At 50.9% G+C, this 26,192-nt stretch overlaps 1 protein-coding gene across 6 annotated transcripts in view; it reads left to right on the top strand.

Moving 5' to 3' along the window:
• NECTIN1 (nectin cell adhesion molecule 1) overlaps positions 1–26,192 on the top strand; it is a 106,173-nt gene that overhangs the window by 70,902 nt on the left and 9,079 nt on the right. For 2 of the 6 annotated variants that reach the window (XM_074927671.1, XM_074927670.1), the window contains exons 6-8: positions 14,484–14,631; positions 16,690–16,777; positions 17,276–17,386. In XM_074927671.1, the coding sequence (XP_074783772.1) occupies positions 14,484–14,631; positions 16,690–16,777; positions 17,276–17,386 (347 nt within the window). Of the gene's footprint in view, positions 1–14,483; positions 14,632–16,689; positions 16,778–17,275; positions 17,387–22,872; positions 23,058–24,940; positions 24,986–26,192 lie in introns of all 6 variants that reach the window. The other 4 variants (XR_012635227.1, XM_074927672.1, XM_074927669.1 and 1 more) reach the window with 4 other exon arrangements.

Below are 26,192 nucleotides of genomic sequence, written 5' to 3'. Positions count from 1 at the left end.
AGCAGCAAAGCAGGGGTGGAGCATGTGCCAGAGCAGCAGGAGGCTCTTTGATACCAGGCTGGATGATCGATGCATTGTGTGCTGCTTGGCAGACAGGCTCCCTCCAAACCCCATGCCACTGACGGAGCCGGGTCTGTCATTCTGCTGAAACTCTGGAAGGGGTTAAAGATAGCCCTGGGGAGGCTTTCCTCGGATGCAAAGGGAAGAAAAGCTCTTGTTATCAGGCTTCAAGGGAGTTGTGAGCACTATCCGGGATGTATCTATGTGTCCACATATTTTACTCCTCTCATTTTCCCCTCTTAGTAGCGGCAGATGTTGGCAGTGTGGCTTTGCTTCAGCTGCAGCCGTTCGGCTCAGTCAGTGGCCCTCAGAGTGACCATGGCAGCGATGCAGGGGCAGCATCCTACAGAACTGGAGCCCCAGCAGCTGGCTCCGCCACATCAGCCAAGTCTGGGGGTGGGAAGAAAGAAAAGGAGCACTGGGGAGCTGGGATGGGGCTCTAAGATGGGAAGGATAGGAGGGGCTATCTTTGCCCACCGACCTGCTGGGATGAGCCTCTGGGAAATGCCATGCTGATTTCCCAGACCATGTCTTACAGTTAAGCGATGATGGATAAAACCCATTGCATGGGGCCTCTTCTCAGCAGCTCAGGTTGCAGAGAGCCGAGCGCAGCGGGAACGGACTCCCATGCAGTGCCCCTAAGTATTGTGTTTCTGTGGAACAAAACAGAAACACGTTGGGGGCGGGAATGCCAGCAATGCATGTAGCCCATGGAAAAATGGTAACGTGGCTTGGACCTCTTCTCAAAGCCACATCTCTGCAGGCGAGCACTGCTGGCCCCAAAAGCAACTTCAGAGCCCTGACAATCAGCAGAGGATCAGAGGAGGAGCTGGATCGGGGCAGGAGGAGATGAACAAGAGGCTGGTGTTTGCTCTGAGGCTCTATGCCCACTGCTGAGCATGGTCCAGCAGCAGAGAGCCAGTTTAGACCAGAGAAACTGGGAGATGTTTGCGTAGTTCAGGGCTGAAATGTCCGTGATGAAGATACAGAGCCAGGTTCCCAGTTGGCGCAGGCACATCCAACTTTTCTGACTACAATGAAGTTGCGCTTGTTTCCACCCATTCAGATGAAGATGGTCTAAGTGGGATTTGTGGTGAGAGAGAGTGAGATACAGTCCAGTGTAAGCAAGGGTACCGCCCAATGTCCTTAGGCACCTGGGAAGGAGGTGTCCCCCCCATGCTGGGATTCACACCTTGCACAACACTCAAAACCAGATGGATCTCCCAGGGATCCACATCCATGGCAGACTCAGAGCTGGAAGAGCGAGAGCCAAAAGGCTCCAAGAGCCAGAGAAAAAGGCAGTGTAACTGGGAGACGTTAAACCGGGCTGGCTGTGAAGGGCTGGGAGCTCAAGGGGCACTGGAGAGAGCTCAGGTCATCACTCCAAAAAAATATGACCTTCAATCCAAAATTCATTGTGAGGTGAGAGGCAATCCATGCTCGAGTTCAAGCCATAAGGCTCAAGGTCACACGCACCATTACGTCTCCTAGAGCTAGTGCTGGAAAACCTGAACTGAGAGGGACTTGCTGGTTTAGAACAGGGCTGTGTGTGAATTACTTGTAGTAACAAATACGTTTGATTAGGGTTTTGGGGTTGGGTTTTTTTTTTTCATGGTTTCAGATTATTTTCAATCTTGAGTTTGATTTGTAGGAACATATTTGTTAGAGGAAATTGCTTTATGCAAATGTATTCCAGCTGGGGGACCTGTGACACCGAGAAGTGCTGTTGAGCCTCAGATGCCCTCAGTGGTGCCTGGCAGAAGGCGAGGGGGGCTGGTTCACTCCTCCTCCAAACGTGGCATTTCACAGCCTTCTCAGACGTGTTTAGATACAGGCTCTCTCTTATATAGTATTTGCAGAACAAGGATCAGCCTGTAAAAAAAATAAAACCTGGATGCTCATTGAACTCCTAAAATTTTACATACTAGCTAGCAGAAGTAAGAGAGGCAGGCATGGCTGTGCAGGCAAAGCAGGGGCACGGCAAGATAAATGTGTACATGATTAAAATGTAGGTTAAAAATGTTGTATATCACACCCCCAGGGCCTGAGTTATTGAAAGGTAGTAATTTATGGATACCAGCCATTGGAGTCGCTCCCTTAGCCTCAGCAGTTGAGGTAAATGTTGTGGCCTCGTCTGACTAAGCCCAGCGCAAGGTGAGTTAGGGACACTCCCTCCTCCACAGATTTCACAACTGCTGAACCAAAGCCAGATCCTTGTAAGAAACATGCAGAGGTTTTTGTCTGAACTGTGTAGAATTTGGCGGAGAAAATGCTTTGCATGCAAAGAGGCATAAATGTTCTTTCTGCCTCTCTGCAGAGGACACTGTCCTGTAGTTGGTGAGCTCAGGAGGAGCAGTTCAGCGCTGGCTAAACCCCAGGAGATGAATATGGATCAAATCTGAAGAAATCATAGGGAGCACCCTTCGAGGAGCTGTGAGACGAAGGGGTTTCTCTTTTTCGTTAGCGCCTGGTTCTCAAGCCTCGCACCTGAGTCCCTGGTCTATCTGGAGCTTTGCAAAAGCAAACTCTTTCCTCCATCCACCTGCCCGTGAGCCGCTGCTAGCCCCATGGAGAGAGGGCACCTGAATGTTTCCATTTATCCCTTAACTCTCTCTGTTCCTCTCAAACTCCTGCCAGGCTGTTTATCTCACAGTTTCAAAAAGAAAATTGCCAACTTCACACCTGTCAGGTTTAACTGATTGCCTGTCGCTTGGAGGGAGGGAGTCCATCCGTATGGCCCTGGCTGCACTGGCTCTGCTCGCCAGGGGAAATGTCTCCATCCCTTGAGGAACAAAACACTTCATTTCCCTTCTCCCAGTCCCATCTCATTGTCCTGCTGTAGCTCCCAGCCCTTTCAATTACCGCCCGACAATAATAATGAACAGTAGCTTTCTGCTGGCACACAGTTTTGTCCTCCCGGAGAGCTGATCCCGTCATGAGACACTCATCCCCTGAGGTCCATCGTTTCCCCGCTGTGCAAAAGCGCCCATCCCTGGGGGGGGGGGGTGTGTGTGATAGAGAGAAGTGAAATGACTTCAGCGAAAGGCGTGCAGGGAATCAGGGAAAAAGCTCAGGGGTGGGCTCGGGAGATCTACATCCTTATTTTGCTCATCGGAGCACACTTCTGCCTAGGGGATATACACAAACACACGCTCACTGTGGCCACCCCCAGCAGGTGTCTTTCCGCAGGTCCAGCTCATACCCCCTCCTCTACCCACCTCAACCTGCAGAATCCGGAGGAGGCTTAATTTTGGCTGTGCCCTTCCTCGTAGCTTAGCCAAGGAGGAGGTAGGAGAAGGAGCAACAAGTAGGAGGGGCGCCCGGTCCAGCTGCTGCCAGCTGTGCGAGGTCCACGGCTGTTGGTATGAATGCTGCAGCTGTCTGGCATTATGGATGGATACTGGAGTGGGAATGGCGAGTCTGAACGGCTCGAGTAAACACGGCGGAGCAGACCAGAAATAATGGCATGGGGGCTTTGTAATAGGAAGGAATCATAATTAAATAGAAATTAGTTACTTAAATGGTCACTTCCTGGGGTTTTGTTGCTGTCCGATTAACTTAACTTTTAATTTGCATAAGCAATAAATGTTTAATTATATTATTAATATATTTGAGTTGAGGAGCTTATGGGGTTTTATAATTGGCATTTAACTAGATAGTTCCAGCATATTAACTGATGTTTTATAGCTCCATGCGAGGCTTCCCAATTATAACTGACCTAAAAATTTGCTTGGAGGACCTGCCTTGAAAGTGTTACCTGAGCAACAGAATAGGGGGAGCTGAAGAGGAGGATGCGTGGAGCCCATCCCTGCGCAGAGGAATGTGCGCGGGCAGCTCTGCTCCCTCCACAGAGGCTTTGAGACCCCTCTCTGCTCCCTAGGATGCTCTTTCCTTAAGGCCCACATCCCTCCCTGTGTCACACCTCCCCTCTCTCAGCATGGCCTTGTGACTGATCAGGTCTGGCAGCCTCGGGAACTCTGTGTTCAACTCCCTGTGCTTAATTTTTCCCCTGTTCCTCTGCCGCAGCTTGGCACCAGTTTTTTTCTCACCCAGGAGGTGTTAAGGAACATCCTTTAATGTCCAGTTTCAGTAGACTTACTGAAAATATAAAGATAGACATCTTCTGCATTATTCTTTTCGGGGTCCTCTTCCTTTTAGAAGTACGGGTGCTTCAGCAGGGATAGAGTATCACAATGGCTGAATTAAATCTGAACCTTGGGTCTATTCATGGGCTTCTCTACAGATCCGCCGACCTGTCTCATCCAGGGATTGCTAGGGCACTGGGGTGGTCATTGCTTCCACACGCCCGATGAAAGCATTGAGTAGCATCAGGTCCACCATCCTTCCTTGTGTGCTCTGTAGAAATGTGCCCACTGACAGTGATTCCCTCTTGACAACTCCTTCTGAGACCTGTCAGCCATTCTTAATCTATTTTCTATTCCATCTCCACACTTACTTTGACAAGATGACTGGTTTAGTAGGCAAAAAAATGACATTGTGTTTGAATGACAAGACCCGTTTCCCACAAACCATGTAGACTGGCATCGATTATATTCCTGCCTTTTAATTCTTTATTAACTGGAACCTGTGTTAGCTTTTTCTTTGGTGCCAGCAAATCACTCTATAGTATTCAAGTCATTCTCTGTGTCCTCTCCCAGCCTGCTAGAATTTAACCTTCCAGAATGTAACTATTTCAACAAATAGTAAAAACTAACAGCAGTGAGTTGGGGATCTCCTCAGGTAAGTCTTTCAACCTATCTGTTTGCTTATAATAAGTGGAGTATCCAAGGAGATGGTGTCCAGCAAGCTCCTCAGTCTTGTCATCCTCAAACACGCAGAAATTGTTTTGTCATCTCAGAAGCCACAAATAAATGTCTGTTGGTCTCCAGAGACAGATCATGAATAGTTATTCAAATCTTCTGCCTTTTCTGAATCGTTCCTGCCCTCTTGACCATATCCATCTGGTGAAGTGTCTGTAGAGGATTGCAGAGATTTTGTTTATTCCTCTTGTGTTCCCCAGGGTAAACCTAGCTTTTGTATCAACTGCTTGTCCTTCACAGCTTCACTTTCAGACTGACTGAGCACTCGCTTTCCAGCTTTTCCGTTTGATCTATATGGGAGATGGGGGCAGCTCCCCACGTGCAAGCTCACAAATACCCAGCTGAATAAGGTTACGTGGCCAAATATTGGTGGTTCCATGCTAAGGCGGGAGGCTGTCCCACAGAGCTTGCAGGACTTTTAAGAAGTTAGGAGGGAAGGTGTGTTAGGAGTCTTTCTTCGCCATTAACAGAGGAAGAAACCATTAAAAGGGTTGGGAACGTAAAATCTGCTTTGTCTTCTGCACCATTGTCCCTCTCCTGGAGTAGGACTGACTGGGGGGAGCTGGGGACACGCTGCAGCTGCTTTCCCAACGTCAGTGCAGGCACAGTGACTGTCCTGGCTTGGGAGAAGCAGCTCTCAGGAACAAACGTGTGAGAAGGAGGAGGAGGGAGCAGCACTGGAATGCAGGTCAGAGCCACAAGGGCATCCAACAGCTTCCTTCTCACACATCACTCCAGAATGGCTGGCAGCTCCCTCCCGGCTCCAGGAGGCTGAAGAGTCATTCTTTTGTCAGGGCTGCAGTAGGTCTCAAGGGTATTTGGGAAGCTGTGGGAGAGGAGAGAAGGAGAAGGGGTGTGTTAAGAGGCACAGCAGCCCCGAGCCCTCCTGCTGCAGCTACCAGGGGATGTAAGAGAAATGTAGCTCTCTCCACCTTTCCACTTGCACAACTGCTCATGCACCTTTGGCCAGACGACAGAGAAGCAGAGCAGTTCCTTCTTGCCCCGCCACGCACACCCTGTGTCTGCACCTCACTCCCAGCAGTCTCTGCATAGATGCAAACAGGGAGCTGATCCCAGCCTTTGGGCCATCCAAGATACAGCTGCCTGGAGGCAACAGGAGACAAACATGGCCCAGGGCACATGGCTGAGCAGATCGAGATTCCCAGGAGTGCTGCTGAAGATTGTCGAGCAAATTAACTTTATTAACGCAAATGATAAGAGTCTGAGCTGCCATCCCTGTACCTTCTATCTGACAGAATTCATCTGGTGGCTGCTTGTAATAGCACGACCGTAATGGACTCATCAAGGGAGCAAGGCTGTATCTCTGGCTAAACATGGATTTGGGACCACGCTGTGGTCTGGGCAGCCCTAGCAGGCTGCTAAGATCAAGAGACACGCTCTGGTGTAATGGGGTTCAGGATCTGGTCCCTTCATCCCTCCAGGAGAGGCAATTTCAAGTGTCATCACCTTCTCGAAACCGTACAGCAAAAGAAATAAATTACCAAAGGGATTTGATTGTTCATTACTCTGCTGAGCTGCAAGGAAATGAAGCAGAACTAAAATTAAGGGCTGGGAGGCAGAGGAAACGTCAGAAAACATTTCCGATCTTCTCCAGGGCCCGTCTTCCCCAAAACAGGCTGGGGCACTCTCCATGCTGCTGCGGCGAGCTGAGAACACCCTGGTTCTGAGAAGGCAGGGGGGTCCGTGGGGCAGGCCAAGTGGTGTGGAGAGAGGGCAGAGTGAGGTCTGTGCTGGATTTGGATAGATCCAGACAGCAAGGTCGTGTCTGCCCCCCTTTGCCAGAGCCACTGAGTGGCACAGAGAGACAGGGACATCCCAGAATCCGGAGTTAACGCAGATGTTTCCCGGCTGAGTGGAAAGCCTGGGGATGCAGCACACACGTGCACGGACAGAGGGGCTCAGGCTCTGTGGGTGGACGCTGCTGTTGCACCCTCTGAACAACCCACTCCTTCTGTTTGCACAGTAACCCCTTTGCGAAGCTCTGTCCTTTCACACAGAGAAAAGGCCTAAGCCCTCAAACCGTATTCCCAGGTGCTGCACTTGGCTCCAGGAGTGGAGGAAAAAAAACCCAGCCCAGTAAGAGGTGTCTGCAGGGGAGCTCCCACTACAACAGAAGTCAGTCCTTGTCTCTGCTGGATCTTATGGGGTTAACAGTGCTCCTATCGCTCCTAGGCAAACCCCATCCTTGTTAGTGGCCACCGGGAAGCCTTGCAAGGGAAGGTCACCAGGGGTTAAAGCCGCATTCCAGACATGCTTCTGCAGCCAGCAGCTACTTAACCAGATGCTACTTAACCAAGGATGACTCTGCTGCTTCCCCTGCAGGAGAGGAAAGGGAGAAAGCTGGTCGTTACTGGAGAGAGCTGAGATGCCTCCACCCTTGGTGAATGGCAAAGCAATTGCCTTTGCTGGAATGCGTGGGAAATCTCCACTAATATCAAGCGCATCCATGGGTCCACTTGCAGTTGGGCATGCTCTTCAAAGCAGCCACCCCAGGGAGGGCTGGATCTGCACACACACTGCCAAACTCTCCCAAAACCTCATCAGAGACAGGCAAGTGGTTTGAAAAGTCTTTAAGTGCCAGTTGGGCTAGTAAAAATTACAGAGGAAAGCAAAGCGAGCAGGGATCTTAAAGGGATGCCGTGATTAGTACCTAGCCAGTGGAGTGCCCTCAGGACCCAGGGGATACCCAGCCTTCCGCAGAGAGGAATTAGAGAGGGGATGTATCAGGTCACTCACAGAGAGGCTTCTTGGCAGTTGTGAGGGATTCCCGCTTGAGGGAGGAAGAGGAAGGACACGCCAGAGAGCAGTCACGAGCATTCGTTTGTTTAACCAGGCTTGGCAACCCTGGCTTTTGGCCCCACTCAAAACACACCCTGTAAGGGAGACCCTCCCAGCACCCACTTGCTCAGACCAGATGGGAGGAGGTGCAGCAGCCGGCGGAGGAGCCCATGTGGGCCCCGAGCCCCCTGCGGGCTCAGGCTGTGCAGAGGGGGATTGCCAGGGGATGAGGCTGAAGCCCCGTCAGCGGCAACGCCAGGACTGCAGCCATGGCTTGGCGCTCGCACGTGCGGTGGCTAATTGTGCAAACGAGAGTTACATCAACGCACACCCTGGTGGGAGAGGCTGTGGCAGCTTTTTAAAATTCCTTCTGACTTGTATGAGGGCGCAAAGGCAGAAGAGCAAGCTCTGCCTTCATCTTGGTGTTTCACCTTTGTTTGCCTGGCTGCATCTCCGGCTCCTGAGGTGACACGAAACCCTGAAGCACCTTCTCTTGGTAGCAAGAGAGGTCCTGAGCTCTTCCTGTAGCTGGAGGAGTCTCTGCGAGGCAGGGATGGGGAGGGCTGCTGGATCAGCTCTGCTCTCACTATGCTTTTGTCACCAAGTGAAGCCCAGACACCCCTTCTGCTCAGAAAACCCTGCCAGCCACCTTTGCTAACCAATTTGCTCCTCTTCCCCGTGCTGAGGCCTAACTCCCCCTCTTTCTCTCACCATATGTCACCAGATGAACAGCAGCTGGTAACAGAGCTGGTTCTGGATCCTGCGGGGGTTAAGTGATGGTGCAAACTGCAAACTGACCACTGATCATCCATTTGGGTTTGCACAGGGACGGATCCTCCTCACTCTGAAGGGATTTCAAAAGTGGTTTTCTTGCAGCCTGACCACCTCCACCTGCAGTTAGGCACGGGTCTGAGCTGGAGCAAGGTCTGAGCAGGGTTTAGGGGATGTGTTCCCCTTCTCCTCTCCGCTTCAGGCCAGGACAAAAGGAGGGGACAGGGAGATTCTGCACTCAGCTGGGATGGAGGGAGGAAATGCTGCTGCGGAGGGAGCAGGATGGCCCCTCAGCCTCACACACAAATGGCCCAGGGACCAGTGGCTCAGCTTTCCAAGCAGTGTTTTTCCCTTCTTAATCCCTTTTATCCTCTGGATGCTCAGCTGTCCCTGCAAGGCATTCGCTCAGTACACACAGCGAGGGGAACTGCCCCCAGAGGAACCTACCCCACCTCTCCTCCGGCAGATTGAAGATCCCTTTAAAATCTCCAGCGACTTGCAAGCCCCGCTGTTTATCCTACCCTTTGGCCCATCCCTGTGCCAGCTCGCATCTCTGGCTCTCCTGGGAACAGCATTTCATTAACCCTTTGCAAACACAAGGCGTTGTGAGGCAACCAACCAGCTTGTGCCTGGGGGTGTGGATGCTATTGAAGCGTGTCTCAAATTAACCAATCCTGCTCTTGTCTTTAAAACCAAACTGGAGAGGTATTTGTTCTGCCAAGCTTTTCAACTCAGTTTAATTTAGCTCTGTGAACTTGCCATGTCTCAGGCTCCCTGGAATGTGTCAGGTGGGGTGTATTATAAATATGCATCGTCTGATCTCATTGTCTTACTCAAAGGTTCAGCAGGCAGAAAGAGTCCAGCAAGTGCTAACTCCTTCCACTGGATCAGGGTGACAATCCAGGTCACAGACAGGCTTACTCTGAGCTGGCACTGCACCGGGACAGGCTGCCTTAGACATGCAGGCTGGATGTGTCTGTGAACAGGGATGCAGCCGAGCACCAAGGTAACATTAACTCTAGCAAGGCTGAGAGCTAGAAGAGCTTCAAAGCTGCCAGCATCAAGAAAGGAGAAGAATCACGATTCCTTCCCATTGATTTGCAATGTGTCTGTGAGCAAGGCAGCACATTGCTGAGAGCCTTGCCTAGCCAGCCATGAAATAGATGGGGATTTGTTTTGTGTGGGGAGGTGATAAATGGAAAGGGAACCCTACTTTGCAACTGGCCACAGAGGCAGGCAGATCTCTGAGCAAATGGCGTATCAGAGGTGTTGCATGTTGCGATGCTGGTTTTCTGCAAAGCACTGCGGGATCAGGTTGAAGTTAGGAGGAGGCAAAGACAGGAGAAGAGTGTGCAGTTCTCCGAGCAAACTAAGCTTCACTCAGAGCTGCAGTAAACCAGGCCCAGAGACTGGCCCAGCTTCCAGGTGTACCTGGGGGATGCAGGTTAGTGCAGCAATTAGAGGGGCTCAGGCTCTCCCTGGGGCAGACAGCCAGGACAGAAAGAAGAGAGTACCAGTGTGAGACCCAGCCCTCTCATCCAAACGGAGCCTTCCTGCCTCCCAGCACCTCTGTCCCACCCCACAGCTGTCTGGGCAATCTGTGCAGGACTCCATCCCGCAGATCTGCTCAGGCTGGATGTCACTGCAGCAAGCGCGGGATTATCTGGCTGATCCCAGTTTTACACAAAAAGTCACTCCCAGACAGGCACAGACCCTCGGTGAGGATGTAACGTGTATCCTTGCTCCCAAGTCTTGCTCCCAAGAACAGCCAGGCTGCTTCACGATGCACATGTCCCAGCCACACAAGTAGCTTTAAGGGAAGAGCCCTTACTCCTAAAGGCGTGACAGACACTGTCTCTTCTTTCCTTTTGCAAAGTCCTCCACATCACTCCCCCCATACCAAGAGCAAGTGAGTCATTTCCTCTGCTCTGGCATACCCTTCTCTGGAAGCTTTCCAGTTTATCCGTCTTTGCCTCACTTCAAGTTCCCTTTGGGAACATCTCTCTTGCTCTCCTGCAAGCTGGTTCTCCAAAGCCTTCATTGTTCCTCTATTATTATTTACTGTTGTGCTCTGCAGCTGCACTATTTCACCCCGTGGGCACGGCGCGTGTGGACAGCTCGGTCCGTTTGTCTCCGTGCTTTGAAATGCTACCATGGCTGTTTGCAGTAAATCTGAGCCCCAGCTTTGTCCACACGGAGCCCTGCGGCTGTTTGGACACGGGTTTTGGTGTTGTTTTTTTTTTCACAGCCCGTGCTGTGAAACCATGCGTCACTTGTGCACTGTTATTGTGCTCGACGCGGCTCTCCAGGATGGACATTCTTGACTGGTGGACATTCTTCACTCCTCTGGGAGATGTGAACAACGCACAGAATTAGACTGCTGGATATGATTGAACTGAGCGTTGGGATTGGTGAATTACAATATCGGCACCTCTCAAAACGCTTTAATTGATCTAGCTGGTAGAAAGATCTTCATCTGTTAGCGGTTACTTTTGGAAACCCAGACACACGCACCATCAGGTGACAGGGAAGGATGCTTTACAGAGAGAGAACCACTTTTCCTCCTTTCCTGTGTCTGCCTCCTTCTCCAGAAGAGCCGCGGGAGAACAAAGTAATGAACGAAACTGCTCTGAAAGAGACTGGGGGTGGGGTGTCCTTCTTTTCTCCTTAATTGTAATACTGTGAATTAATTCACTTTCCAGCAGGAACGAGGAGTTCCCAGCAGCCCTTAGACATCCAGATAAGGCTGTGCTGTTCGTTCAGCCCCTTTGGGTTCTCTGCTACCTGCCTCACTGCCAAGTGCTTCACACAAACTTTTTGGAGAGTTTTAAATTATTCAAGCATGACACAGAGCAAGGGGTTTTGCATTCTTAATTGGCAAAGCCTTTTCCCACTCCAGTCTGGAGGCCCCTGAGCTGTCCTGCCAATTTATTCTGATCCTGATTCACAAGCCTTGCAAACATCTTCCCAGGGCTGCCCCAAAGCCCTGTCAGTGTAGCTGAATCCTCACCTGCCAGTTCTTACCATCTTCTCCTGAGGCTTTCCTGGTGCCCTTCTGTTTGACCTACAACACCCCTTCCTGCAGCCACCCTGCCCTCCAGAAAAGCTCTGGTCGTGCCTCTGACTTTACCTGTTAAAGAGGAGGAAAGGGAATACGGTGGGTTGCAAGGGAGCCCTCAGGAATGTCCCAGCCACAGCTCTTCCCCAGGAAGGGGAGACTGGGGAAATAAACAGCTGGAGATGCAGATGAAGGAAGGTTTTAAAAAGGAGGGGGGAAAGGGGAAAAAGAAAAAGGAAAGAGCCAACAGAAAGGAAAGTCCCTCTACCTCTTCCCATTTTCTTCTCTGCGCTTTCTTGCTCTCTCAGGACTTTCATCTCTCATTTATCTTCCCTGTCTCCTGACATTTCCTCTTACTGTCGGGAAATTATCCCTGTCACCTTTCCGAGCTGCCTTAGCTGGACTCCTGCAAAGATGGGACCATCACTTCTGCAGGATGGCTCAGCCTGTGCTCAGGAAAGAGACCTGCACATGCAGGCGCAGGGCTTGTTGTCACAGGGTCGGGTCATTGTTGGGTGTTTGCCATTCTGTGGAATCACTGCATTGCCACACAGCCCCGCCTTAGGCAGCTGGGATGGGTCCCAACACCGGGACCTTCGTACCACAGTCTTGAGAGACTGGCAAGAAGAAAGTACTGTGATAGACACCCCAAAACATCTGCATTTCTCCTTGTGCTCCTTTGTTCTTTCCCTCTTCTCATCCCCTTACTGTCTTTAGCCAGTGCCCTGTATTTACCTCTCTGCCTTCTGCAAACAGATGCCTGCATTTTCCCCTCTTTAAATTTTCCTGCAGCCCCGTTCAAGTTCCTGAAGATTCATTTTAGCTTTGTTTATTTATTTCCTTTTCCCATCTTTCCCCTTCCACCCCTTTCCCCCCACACACACATATACACACACCTACTGATTTACAGCGGTAGCAGGAGGCTGATGTTCTCTGCTCGCTACCTGCCATCCAGAGAGCCATTAGGGACCAATTCATCATGGAAATGCCCCAGCCAAAGTGACTGGAAGATTCTTTACAGTCGCCGTCCCCGCCACAATCTCGAATGCTGTCCGGGGGTTTGGATTGCAACATGTCAGCTGTCTGCCTGAGCATGGCTGTAAGTGAGCTGTCTCAAGGCAGAAATATTATTTACAAGATAATGTGGCTTACGGAGAAGGGAAGAGAAAGAAAAGTGACTGCCACTGCCGAGGACAGCGGGAAGCGGAGCCTCACTTTCTGATGACTACAGCATCCTGCCACTCCAAGACACACAGCTCTGAGCTCTTAATTAAGTAACAGGGGAAGGCGGGGTGTGGGATGCTGACCGACGAAGGCTCTGGGGTGTCCTTGCGAGGCAAGAGAAAAGCGGGTTTGCATGGAAAAGGATGGGGGATAAGCGTCAAGACAATTCCCAGGGCAAATTCTTTATCGGTAGCGATGTCTCGGCGTGGTGCTGGGAGTTCAAGCGGTTTGTACTGATGCAGTAAACATGCCAGTTCTCTGCTGTGCAATTTGTTGGTATTGACCAGAGAGGGGATTTCCCTGGGAAATGTTTATACACCTCAGTTCACTCCTGGATGACAGCAGCAAATCTGAAAGTTGAGAAGGCTGGCTGTGAGGTGAGATCTGGGAAATCTTGGCAACAATGCGGCACAGTCGGTTCTGCGGCTGCGCCTGGTAGGTGGGATCTGGGGGAGCCCAGCCTTTGAGCTCAGCAAGCGCTGGATCCATGGACGGGAGGTGGGAGTAAGTGGCAGATTTTCCTCCTGAAAAGTCCTGTATAAGTTGTCCTGTGTGGTTTGGCAGTGTGTGCAGGCAGTTTGTATCCGTGCACGTAGGTCAAGTGGATATCATTTTGAGGCCTTGGGGATGGGTAGTTTAGTGGAAATACTGGCTACCGCTATGACACCCAAAGCCATAACTGTTGCAGAATAAGGTCCGTATCGCTCAGTATGTAGTCTCTAAGAGCAGCCAGTAGCCGGTGCATTAAGAAAAGTACGAAAATTAGGTGTGACAGACAAGTTCTACAAAGCACCTTGTTCCCTCATCCCTGTCTCACTCCCCTCCCCTAAATATCTTTTCCTTCTCCTCCTCCTCCTCCTTCTTCCTCCATTCCAATTATCTCCTTCTTTCATCACTGCCAGAGCTGTAAGTACAAAGTACCAATTAGCTAGTTTTCAAGTTTAATTAGGTTGGAAGGTAGAGCAAATTAAATCCTTTTATCGTACATTTCAAAGCACTTTCCCATCAGGCCCATGGGATAGATTTCCTTTGAATGAGGTCCACGTTAGTCACTGAGGAGCTGGCCCAAGTCACAGAGCTCTCCAGCCATGGGGCAAACAGGAGATGAAATGCAAGATACGATTTATCTCCCCCTTGCCCCTAAATCCTACGCTCAGGCCATCTTTTTTTGTAAGGTTTTAGAGGTGCACATATCTCTGCTCTACCTCCATGAATTGAGCATTGGTCCTTAGCTCTTCTAAGGTCTACATTAACAACAAAGCTCTCCATTTCAACAGGAATTCACTGAAGACATTGTGACAGAGCCCTGCAGAAAGCTTTCAAGATAGTTAAATAATATCAAGTAGCAGGTCCACACGAGTCCCTCTGCACAACATGGGGTGGCTGCTTGGCAGCACCTTTATTCCCTAAACCCTTCTTCCTTCGAGGACAGAACAAAAATAGAAAAACAGGTCCAGGAATAACCACCCGATTTAAGGGGAAATTGCAGGATAGAGTAAGGAAGCGGCTCTTGGACACACAGTGGGCTGCAATTGTGGCCACAGATTTCTGTTCCTCTCCAGCTCTGACTCCTCGGTTTGAGTACGACCTGTCTCCCTCTGTGAGGTTGCCCACACGTGGCTACCCAAGACCGTTTCAAAGCCCGCTGGCATCTTTGCTTCTGGAGCCCCTGGTTCTACTGGTCTTTGCACCTTCCCAGTTGTGCTGCCTGCTGCTCTAACCCCTCTCTCCTGTGCTTCCGTGTGTTGCAGATAAGCCACTACCTCAGGGTGCCCCAGGAGGCATTATTGGGATCGTGGGAGGCGTCATCGCAGCAGCTCTCATCCTCGGCGTGGCTGTCACCGTCATTATCGTCTACAGGCGGCAACAGAAGAACCGCACTGACACGGACAATGACCTGTAAGTAGCCTCATGCTCGCAGAAGTTCAGCACACTGGTGGTACAGGTGGTCTTGGATGGGGCAGCAGAGAGCACCACTGGCCCAACTTCTTCTACCTGCAGACAAGAAAAGTTTGGGGCACCAAACCCTTTTCCCTGCCATTTCTTCCTCTTTGCCACCCTCTGGCTGGCTCCTCTGACTTTTCCCTTCCCTGGGGCCACGCGGGGCTTTCCATCCTGCCTTCTCCTGGTTTTGAGCTCTTATCTCAAGTCTTAAGTGGCACCTGAAGCACAACGATACTCACCCAGATGCTGCTTCTGCTGTAGCATATGCTTGGGCATGGTACAGCTGCTCGGTGCCACTGTCACCTCCAGTGGCAGGGGAGGATCCTGTACTTCCCTCTTTCAGTGAAATGGGCTTCGGGCTTCTGAATCACGTTCTGTCATCAGAGAGGGAACTCTGGCAGACCCTACGCACCTCTGAATGTATCCCAGAGTCCAGAAAGCAGCCACATCCACTTAGCATTCCGGTTTTGTACCTATGGTACCAGCCTGGAAACAAGAACTCTGGCAATGTGAAAGTAGGGAGAGGGGATGCCCCGGGGGCTCCTCTTCGACAGGTACTTGCTTTGCTCTTCCCTATGCGGTGAAGCACAGATCCCAGGTAGGGAATGCGGTGGTGTGGAGCTCAGCCTATGCAGCATGAACAGAGCCCTCTTCAGAAATTTTTATCCTGGTCTCTTCCTGAAAATCTTTATCTTGTCACTGCCTTTTCACAAAGCACACACACACCCCCCCCGCTTCATTCCCACTTCATAGCGGAGGCACAGAAAGCCCCAAGGCCAGAAGTTGCTTTTATCTTCCACAACCCCCCACCTCAGTGTTGTTACATCTTGGCCACATTTTGTGCTCCATTTAATCCCATTTGAGAGAGGGCATCGGAGGATAGCAGGAGAGGGAGGGAAGGGAACCAGGGAAAGCAGGAGGACAGAAAGGCACACAAACAAACAAAAAAACACCCCAAAAACAAACCACCACAAGGTGAAATTGCATCAACAGCATCGGCCCTGTGATAGCGATGCGTTCAGATAACCCACTTCCCACAATGGCCCTCTGTGCAGGCACAGGGAAGAGCCACTTTAGCTGAGAACAGAAGTACAATGGTGCCCCAGTCTGCAGAGGTGCTGCCTCAATTGTGGAGTCTGCTCCAAAGCCTCTGAAAGTTAATAGCATTTCTTTTCTTTAGAGCCATAAAGTCAATGTTTTGCAGTGCCTCAGGGACCCATTTTACTCTCGCCCTCACCAGTACACTCTGGTCCTATCCTGGAATCCATTGGGTTGTCGAGGGAAGTTGCTCATCTCTGTCAGAAGATCTAGTGAAGTTTGTACAGAGAGAAGGGCGGGGGAGACAGCTAATTAGTGGATCAGAGCTTTAATAAGTTTTGTAAAAGGATTAGACGCATCTGTGCATGTGAACAGAATGTGCAGAGACAGACTCTAGGCTGGGATTATAATGGCTGCCAATCCTTATGCTCTGGGGCAAAAACTGATCCCCTGACTCGGGGTCAGGGATAAAGTCCCTGCATCCATAGCATGTCTGTGAGGAAGACTCAAACTCCTACTGGGAAGCCTGTGGCAGGGGCTACGGTTCCAGATAAACTCCTGAGCTGGGGCTGACATTACCTTGTGGATTTGCGGTGACCACTGCCCGACACCTTCTGGTACCCCACAGCCATAAAATGAGCCACCTCCCATGGGATGATTCGGAGCCATCCCAAAACAGTGCCAGGAGACGGGTATCCCAGCTTCACCCTCAAAATCTGCAGTCCAACATGGGGGATTTGCTTGGAATTAGGAACAGAATGCTAGGAGGGGGTTTATTTCTATTGACAATTCTAATTGGGGTGAGAAAGAGGGCATGGGGAGCTACTGAGAATAATCTATATGATTGTATTGGCCGTTTGGTGACAAACAGAATAAAATCTCTGGCACATGCAGCATCTGGCTTGTTATGGCATGTCAAAGCAGGCAGACCCCTTTCTCGTGCTCTCTACTCACCAACCACTTCTTTATCTGCAGAATTGATTTGCCTCCATCTCACAAACCTGCCCCTCCACCAAAGAGGAAACAGGAGATGAAAAGCCACCTGACTGCGGAGGATATCCAGGTACGCCATCAGCCCAGGTGCAAGTTCCTTCCTCTGGCAAGGAGAACTGATTCCAATCAGTGTCTGCAGTGCGTAGATTTTGGAAAACCATGTTTGCAAAAGCAAAGACGTTCATGGCCTAAGTTTGAGGGGCAGAAAGTACAGACTTGCCTGCCCAGAATTCCCAAAGAATGGCACCAATTGAAAGTTGTAATTTGGATCCTGCTTACTCCCTTTTGGGGGTATTGAATTATAAATGAGATGGTGTTCAGATGGGCTCTTAGATGTGAGGACTGTGAGCATCCCCACCATTTTGAATGTCCTGAGTGGTAGCGAGGGGTGTGAGAAGGAAAGAAAGAGATCCGGAGGCAAATAATATGGCAGGAGGTAAAAGGTAAGATGCACTTTCTTCCATGGTGATACCATGTGGCGGGGTCACCTGAAGCAGATGTTGCCCCAAGGTGTGACAGAAGGATAGTACTCGCTCTTCTCATCCCTCTTCTCTCTCTTCTATTACAGGTTGTTCACGTAGACAACATGAAACACGAGGAGGAAATCCAGAAATTCCCTTTGCAGACTCCATACTACGACATGGCAGCCAGCGAGCCCTCTCCCTACTCTGACAGACAGGTAAGGAGATCAGGGTGCCAAGTGCTGCTTGACCTGACCCTCACCCCCCGCCTGGCTGCCTTTCACACAGGCTCGCTCACCCTTTGAAACAAAAGAAACCCCCCCCCAGGATCCACAGGCGTGAACAAGCAGCCTTCACAGTCCAGGAGCATCCTCTCCTGGACAAAGGCAACCTCCACACTCTGATCTCAGCCCACCTCTCAGATACCACCGACTCTATTTCAGCACTTGCCCCTTTTGCCCTTGGTTCCCATAGGTCCTAGAGCTGTGCCTTTATGGGTCGTTCCTCAGTAAAACACCTTGCTTATTCCAAATCTTCATCAGAGGACTGTCACAACCTGTGGTAGTCTCATCTTTACCTTTACAGCTAAGCCTACGAGCCCGATATCCACCCTGGTCACTCTTCACCTCCTGCAGTTGAGCCCCCATCAGAGTTTGCAGCCGAACGAAGCAGCTCTCCAAGAGCAGCGTGTGCTGCGGTGAGAGCTTTGCGAAGCAATTACCTGCAGGGCAGAGCATGCCAGGGTTTGACTCTCAATTGACAACAAGTTCTTTAAACCCCCTTTTTTTGTGTGTGGATTTGTTCAGCCTCAGATAGGGAGATGCTAATGTGAGGCAGCAGCAGCAGAGAGATTAAGGGTCAGGGAGAGATGTTAACAGCCACGCGGGAAAGCCTTGTTTTCAAGGACTGAGGCTGAAGGAGGAAATGTTAGATTCAAAGGGCAATGGCACAGGAAACAGAGAACAGGTAGGATTAGAGTCAGTCCTTGACGAGAAAACAGAAAACCTTCCTGCCCCCAGGCCTTGGACAATATCCTTTCCCTTCCTCGCCCCATAGCATGGGGCTGCTGCTTCCATCCTCCACGGGAAGCTCAGGATCCTCCTGTAAACCTCTTCTTGCAGGGGAGACGGTTCAGAGCGCTGCACACCAAATCCGGTGCTTCTAGATCCCAGCAACGTGAACGCCCTTGTTTGAGAAAGCAGTATAAATATCAGCCCATACTAGAGTAATATTTTATGAACAGAACTAATTATAACCCTCCCTCCAGTTCATTCTGGTATGACCCTTTAATGCATATTCCTGCGCAGATAATAGAAGGGCAGGGCCCAGTGACCTTTATCTAGCAGAAATCTACAGCGAGACAGATGCTGAGGGCACTGGAAATAAAAAAGGCCCAGTTCTGTGCTAAGCTGTGTTGATGTGATCCTATTTGTTTCATCCTAGCTGAACGTGGCTGATGTCCCTCAAGAAAAATTTCCCTCTGGTGCCCTCCCTCTGTCCTGGGCCTTGTCTCCAGCTCTTTCTAATCCTTGCTGAGTGGTTGGCAAGTTTTAAATGAAACACGGGATGCTAGAGCCAGACAGGCTGCTCTGGTGGAGAGCATCTGAGAGCCGAATTTCAGACAAGCAGGAGGATGGAGAAGCTCATTTCAGGAAATAACGAGCAGTCAGTTAATTAAGTGGCAGAGTTAGTGATGTGAGATGGGGCCTGATGGGTAACTGCTCTGTAACCATGGGAACTGAGTTTGCTGCTCTCAATCCTAGTCTGAGAAGATGCATTTCTGTGTCCCATGCTTGGCACTCGCTGCTCCTTACCCGTGGTTTTAGCCAAGAGGTGACGGACCGTGGAGCCCTCCTTTCATTTGGCCCGTGAGGAAACTCCCTTTGCAGTAGGGATGCGGTGTCCGGGCGACTCAGCCACAGCTCTGCCCACTCTTGGCATAAGTCTAGTACAGCTGCAAATCGGACTTGTCCTCTGGTCAGCTTGGCTGGCGGTCCCTGCAAAGGGTATCCGGCTCCCCCGTCACGCACACGCACCACGCCTTGGCTTTTTGCCCCAGGAACGAGATGAGGCTTGCTCCCATTTCTTGCTAAATCACTGTATCCTTTGGGCAGGCAGCAGGCTATTCGAGTTCGTGACTGGCAAGGGGAAGGAGGGCGTCGCTTTGCTGCCAAGCTCTGCTGGTTTTGCTGGATTTTTCCCAGATAACACAGGCAGTGTGTGCTGCCACAGCCAGGGCCAGGTGTGCATCACGTTGCCCAGCCACGCTTCGCAAAGGAACCAGCTCTCGCCCTCCCCCCTGCAGGACCACTCACAGGCGCCACTTTTTTCACCCCTAAATGCACCCCCCTGCTGAGGGGATGCCAAGGGGTGCCTGGCTGGGATAGCACTCTCCTGGAAACCTCCAGGGAGCAGCAGCAGGGACAGGGGTGGTTACCAAAACCAGCGTAGGCAGCTCTCACCCAGTAACCCCACTCCAACAGCACACTAAGGGACCGACTATGGAAAGCTAGACCTGCACAGTCCTTCGCCTGAGAGATGGGTCAGTTAGAGGATGAGGAGGGAAGCATATTCCCTTCAGCTTCGCTGGGTCTCTGCCAACCTCACTTTGATGCAGCTCCCCCCTCCCGCTGTGTTCAGGCACAGATGTAGGCAGCTGCGCTGTTGTGGTTCTTGGATCCTTTAGAGGGGAAGGCACAAAAGGAAGGCAGGATATTCTTGTTCTGCTTGCACTTCATCTGGAGATTTGACTTGGGAGGGTAGTGAAGAAGATGAGTGTTGAAGGGAACAGATTCTGCAGGAAAATGGGGCGGGTGCATTCAGCTTTAAATGAATTGTGCAAAACCTCATAATTTGGGATAAACTAGATTCATCACAAGGCAGCATGAAAGCCACTGCCTGGGGTTGACAATTTCACAGCACTAGAATGGGAGTCAGAAAGTGATTAGAGATGGCAAAGAGCGAGAGAGAGGGAAATGGGAGACGTGCCAGGAGGAAATAAAAGAGGCAGGTGGAGGAGGAACACAGAAAGGGTGTGCAGGTATGTGTGTGTGTGGACATGTGCAGATACGTGCTGGCAGGGGACCAGGCGAGGAGGAGAGGCTGGGGCACGTCTGCAGGGACAAGGTACCTGCAGAAGGGAGTAGGGGTGGGCCCCGTGTTGGAGGCTGCAAATGAATATCTATCTTTACGTGTGGCAAACTGTGGGAAAGAAAACATGAAGCTGGCAGCCCAGAAATACCCAGAGGATGGCCCAGTGGGCAATTAAGGGTACAGAGTGGGCATCGGGGCAATGGGGTTGTCTGCAGCATTCGCCTCCGAGCTCTTGTGGGGTGAAAGCTTGGGTTTATGTGGGGATATCTAAGCGGGAGCGAACGGGATGGGAAGGTGAGCCGTGTATTTCAGATAACACCCACAAAGCCTGAGCATGTCTGAGAGCACGGGGACCCATGTGCCGGCACACGGAGTAACACGTGTGTGGGTGGAGGCAGAGCTGTGCTCTGCGTGCACGTGGCAGCGCCTCTGTGTCCTACCCTGTGCGTTTGTGTGCGTGAGAGAGGAAGCATGAGCGAGGCGGAGGTGTGAGCGCGTGTAGGAGCAGAAGTATGATTAGTGTATATGTCAGCAATACCTATTTGCACAGGTAGAAGGGAAAGTTTCATGGCTGCAGACAGCGAAATAATTCCTTTCAGTTTACAGGGCAATTACCAGGGTGCCGATGCTGATGATTTACAGAGAGCGCTTGCATGTGGCAATGCTAGACCTTGTATACAAGTCACATTATTGATATTGTCATAAATTTTGCTCCAAACAAGCAGCAGGGAGCAGGAGCGAGCCCAAGAGTGGCAGCACGCAGGGGAGCTCCGTGGAGAAAACTCCTCCAGTGGGAAGGAAACACAGTTTTGGAGAGGAGTGAGGCAAAATAGACAGGATAGGACTGAGGAGGTAAAGACTTAGTCTGCCTTTCTCTGGGACTGGAGGAGGTACTGAGGAACAAAGTTCAGGGGGAAAGAGTCCTTCAGGGTATAGGTTTGGGTTGGAGACTGGAGTTGCCAGTACTCATTTTCTTAAATGTCCATAGGCACTCGGTCTGGGCGCAGCCAAGAAGCAGAGAGGCCATAGGGTACACAGCTTTCATGCCAACAACTTGCCACTGCCATCTGGTCACCTCCCGAGGGCAGGACAGAGAGTGACCTCAAGCCTCCTGGTCGTCCAGCGCTGCTGAGCACCACAGGGGAACCGGACACTGAAAATGTGGCTGCAGCCGTGTTCCCCATCAGAGAGCCCAACCCTGCCACAGAGCGGTGCAGCAGGTGGAGTTCATCACTCACTCACTGTGTAACCCCTTCCAGCAACAGGCGCTAACTAAACCAGCTCATTACAGGGCTATAAACTTCTGAAAATGGCTCTGCCACAGCTAGTACAGGACTGAGGACACTTCCGAAGAAGAGAAACATTTTCAATCTAAACACCTTTTGCAAAATTGCCGTGTGATGCAGCCACCTTGGAAAGGGGAGAGAGAAATTGGAAAGCTTTTTCATTTGGAAGAGAGAACTCTCTCCTCTCAGAGAGGCTTAGCAGATGCTTGGCGAATGCTGGCACAGAAACCAGGCCCAAAAGCGAGTATTAAAGATACTCCACAGGGCAAGTAGCCAGGGTACCCCCTCGCACCTTGGCTACTGACACTGGAGCTCCTCCTGGTAACTCATTTTCCCCACTGAGCAGTGAGGTTTCCAGGCCATCCTGCCTTCCAGGGTTCTCTGACCATTATTATTTGCAAATCATGAAAGATGTCTGGGTAGGAATGATCAGACAAATTGGATAAAATCCATTCATGCAGTTCTTGCTGATAAGCCCGCTTAGTAAGGGAATGCCCATAAATATTTTCATGCCAAGGAAGGATGCTTTTAGCATCTATTAGATGTTATTACAATGACAAAATCATCCTGCATAATTAATCTGCACTAGCATAGTGCGCAGCCAAGCCTCGTGTTAAAATGTGGCACTCTCCAGCCCCCATGGTAGGGCAAAAGATTGGCTAAGCAGCGTTATTTCTCTGCGGTAATGTGTATGCTGCCCTGGGAGCTCAGCTTTGAAGCCGCTCCCTCCAGGCATCTCCTTCCCAACACCCACAATTCAAGCCTTCCCCATGATTTTCACTCATGCCCCCAACTCTGCTTTTGAGTCCAGCGTGCTGCGATGAACCCCGAATTCCTGGGTCAAAACTGACAGCTCAGGTATCCGATAAGGTTTTGAAGTCACCGATCCACCCCTGGCTAAGGGAAAGGCTGATCCCAGAGGGGCTGATGAGAAGACCAGCGCAGCAAGATGCTGCTGGGAGCAGCCCCGGTAAAAGGGGCAGATGGGGCAGTTGCTGGGAGTGCTGCCGACCTGGGCCGAGTCCCTCAGCTCCGGGGTGGATTTGGGGAGCAGTGCTACTGGGACCTTTGCTTTGATTTGGGATTTTACCTGACTGATTGTTTCATCACCTCCCTACCTCCCTCTTTTTAACTGTTTTTTCTTCCTCTCCCCTCTCACCCTTTTCTTCTTTCTCCACCCACCCCTCACACACTCCCTCTCCCATCTCATCCACTCGCTCCCCACCTTCTGCACGGTTCCGGTGTTCTCACTCCTTTGCCTCCCCACTTCGACTCCGATTCCCCTCTCCTGTGTCCCCACCGCCTTGCTGCTCTCTTCTCTCCAGAACTCTGGCAACAAGGACTGTGATGTCCACTATGCAGAGCTGGACACGTCCGCTCTGGCCTCGTCACCCAGTCCTCGGACCTCCATCCATGCTGGCGGAGACCTAGTCGAGTATGCAACCATCCAGCCCAACTTACGCTAGCGCATGTCACTCTAGGCCCTTTCCCCTCAGATTCTGGCCTCAAGGTACACGATCGCACTCTGCCTTCCTCACTGCGCCCCACTGAAGTCAGCGCTACCCCCCACCCGCATCTCCTCCCCTTCCCGTGGAGTGGCCCCGATGCATCCAGCCCGTCCTTCTCCCCGCTCCCTCCACCTCCTGCACGCTGCCCACCATGGCTGCTCTCTTTGCTACCCTTTACTTCTGGGGGTGCTATAGGAATGCCTTGGCCTTGTCTTGACCTTCCGTGCATGCTCTTTGCAGTGTTTTCCCTTGCTTTCTACAGTGAGGCGAGGCATGTGGGAGGGGGAAAGGGTTAATGGCTTTGTTTCAGAACAGGGGGCCGCCCCCTCTGCAGGCAGTGTGGCTGGAGACACAGGGAGAAATGAGGTGGGTTTGAAGGATGCAGCTCTTGGGGTGGGCTTTGGTTTGGGGAATTTTTGTGAGGCTCAGCAACATGAAGGAGAGCAGTGGTACTAGGATGTGGAGAAGCCGAAGCCAAAAAACCTTGTGGAGATGTTAAGGGGGCCTTTCCAATCTAGTCTGTACAAGAAGGGGAGGGAAAGAAAAGGGAACTGACTGAAAGAAACAGAGAAGGGTCTGTGTGCATGGAAGCAACTATAGATAAGATGGAGCATATGTGCATGTGTGAAAGAACAAGGTGGGAGAGGATGTGAGAGAATATGGGAAAATGTAAAGGTTCCTGCATCTGAAAGAGTTAGTGAAAAAGAGACAGTCAGAGAGAAACCGTGTATGAGAAAATAAAAGAGCTTGCGTTGCGTGAGGTTGGTGCATGTTTGGATGTTTGAGAGGGAAGGAGGATAGTTCCTCTGGCGCTCTCCTCCTCAAAATTAGAGACCAGATCTGACTGTTTCCCTGTTCTCCTGTTTTTCTGAACCTTTTGTTTAAGCATCACCAAGCTCCTCCAAGCTCAGGGGCTGTGGCGGGGATTGATTAGCACTCAGGTTTCATTCAAACCTACAAGTGGTTGATTTGGACCATCTCTAGCTAACAGTGACCCTTTGAAATGGAATGGTGCTTGCAGTGGAAAGAGGTGTCTTCGGCTCTCCTTACAGCCCCTTACCCTCTAATCACTCTTTCCTCGGGTATTAAAGCCACCAGATCCCTGTCTGAAAGGGAGGCAACTCTCCTTTCCCACCCCATGGGAGATTTGCTGAGTGATGCCAAGAGTTGTTGGCCAAGGAAGTGCCATTGGCAGCCCCCTCCTTGGCCAGGACTCTCCCTCACTCCTGTGTATTCCCCGAGTCGTGGTGACTGCAGCTCCTGCCTTGCTCCTTCCCCTTTATTTTGCTGCCTTTTAAATGGGAGGAAGGGGCAGTAGGTTTAACGGGGCTACAGCCCCACAGGGGTACTCAATGAAGAGGTGCAGGGAAGGGTGGAAAGACAAGGGAGAAAGCAAAAGGAGAGATGAGGTGCTCTGCAGCTCACTGAATCCCTCCCAGGTCACCCAGGGTAGATCTAAGGAGGCACACAGAGAAGGAATGGCTTGAGGATGAAGAGGGGTGGTTTGAAGAAGAAGATAAAGGGCAAAGGGATTGGATCCTTGGGAAGGAGGGGAATAGCTCCATGCTGGAGAATAAACCGGAGAAAAATATTTTTAAAAATTTCCACTGGACAGTACGGTTGATTGATGCCCCCTTGCAGACTAGGAACAGCAATGCTAACAGGTGGGTGAAGGGGGAGCAGAACCACCCAGGTGGAAGGTGTACAGTGGGTTAGTTGAGTTTGCCTTTACCCCCGTGGTCCCTGGTTTTCCTGCGTTGGGAGCAGCCCTGTAGTTCCCTTGCTGTAGCAAAAACCTTCCTAGGTAAGTGTCTGCAGCAGGCCTGGCCCGGACCAGAACGGTAACCTCTCTCTCTTGCGGTATCTCACCCACCCCTGCTCCCAGAATGAGGATCAAGGTCTTCGTAGACGTAACGAGCAAGAGTGGACAGTAAGTTTTGGATTGGTTTGGTTTTTTTCTTTTCTCCGTTTGGCTGTGGGGTGTGTTTGTCGCTGGAGAGAGGTGCTGATCAGCTCCCAGGAGCCTGCCAGGCAGCACTGCTGGCCTCCTGCACGCAGAGAGGATGAAAATGCCGGCCCAGAGGAAGATGTGGGTGAAAAGCAGCCACTCTTCCTTATGCCTTCACCTCCAATTCCCAGGAGTTCCCTGGGCTGCACCGGAGGGCCACTCCCGTTATTACAAACAAGGCAGACACTCCCTAATCCATCCTGGGAGGTCTCCCCTTGTCCTCCCTGGGGTGGGGGATTTTACTGTCAGCAAAAGGACAGTAATCCTCCAAATCCAAATTTGGAAATCCTCCCAGTTTCTCTGAAGTAAAAATAAAGCCAGTCATATGGTGCTTTGAAGGTGTAATCTCACCGCCACAAAATCTCCCAGCTAAGACACACCACAGATCAGGGCGATTTTTTTTTTTTTTAAATGTTTTTTTTAATTATTTCCTCCCCCTTCACCTCCCCACACTCCCGCTCTCAGTTTTGTTTAGGAAATTCTCGTCCCTGTTACAGCAAGAATAGCTCAAAACCATGAGACTTGCACCAAGATCCCAGCAAATTAGTGACCATCAGATTCCCATCTCTGCTTTCTGACTGTCCCTATAAAACTATTAAACCTGCATCAGTTAGAGATTTGGTGCAGACTGAGCTGGGGATATCGGAGGACCATCAAATGTAGCAGCCTTGACCCAGTTCCCAGTTGCCACATTCCCTTCCTATCAACACCAAGGTTGACTGAATATCCCCCCAGGTCAGTAGCCCCATTTCCAGTTTTCAGGAGAAAAACAAACAAAAAAAACCCCAAACAGCAAAGGTGGCTCCTTATTAGTTTGCCATTTGTAAATGAGGATAACAGCCCTGCCCTGCCTCCAAAGAGGTAGAGATGAGGACTCTGGAGAAAAACAACAAGGAGGGAAACGTTTAAAAATATTGATGGTCTAAGCTGCTGTAGGAACACAGAACAGGTATGTACTATAGACAGCAAGAGAAAGAGTTAGAAGCACGCTGTAAGAAGGAATGCAACTTAATGACCAAGTTTTCTGCATAAGTTAATACTTGCATGTGTCTGGCTGCATCCCTCACTGTAGGGCCTTGCCCTCTATTTCAGGAATCAGCTTTCCTCATGCTCAACCTTTTCTTTTTCT

Source organism: Athene noctua, chromosome 26, assembly GCF_965140245.1.
Source record: "Athene noctua chromosome 26, bAthNoc1.hap1.1, whole genome shotgun sequence".
NCBI classification, from domain to species: domain Eukaryota; kingdom Metazoa; phylum Chordata; class Aves; order Strigiformes; family Strigidae; genus Athene; species Athene noctua.
This window is presented reverse-complemented; position numbering and strand designations above follow the sequence as displayed.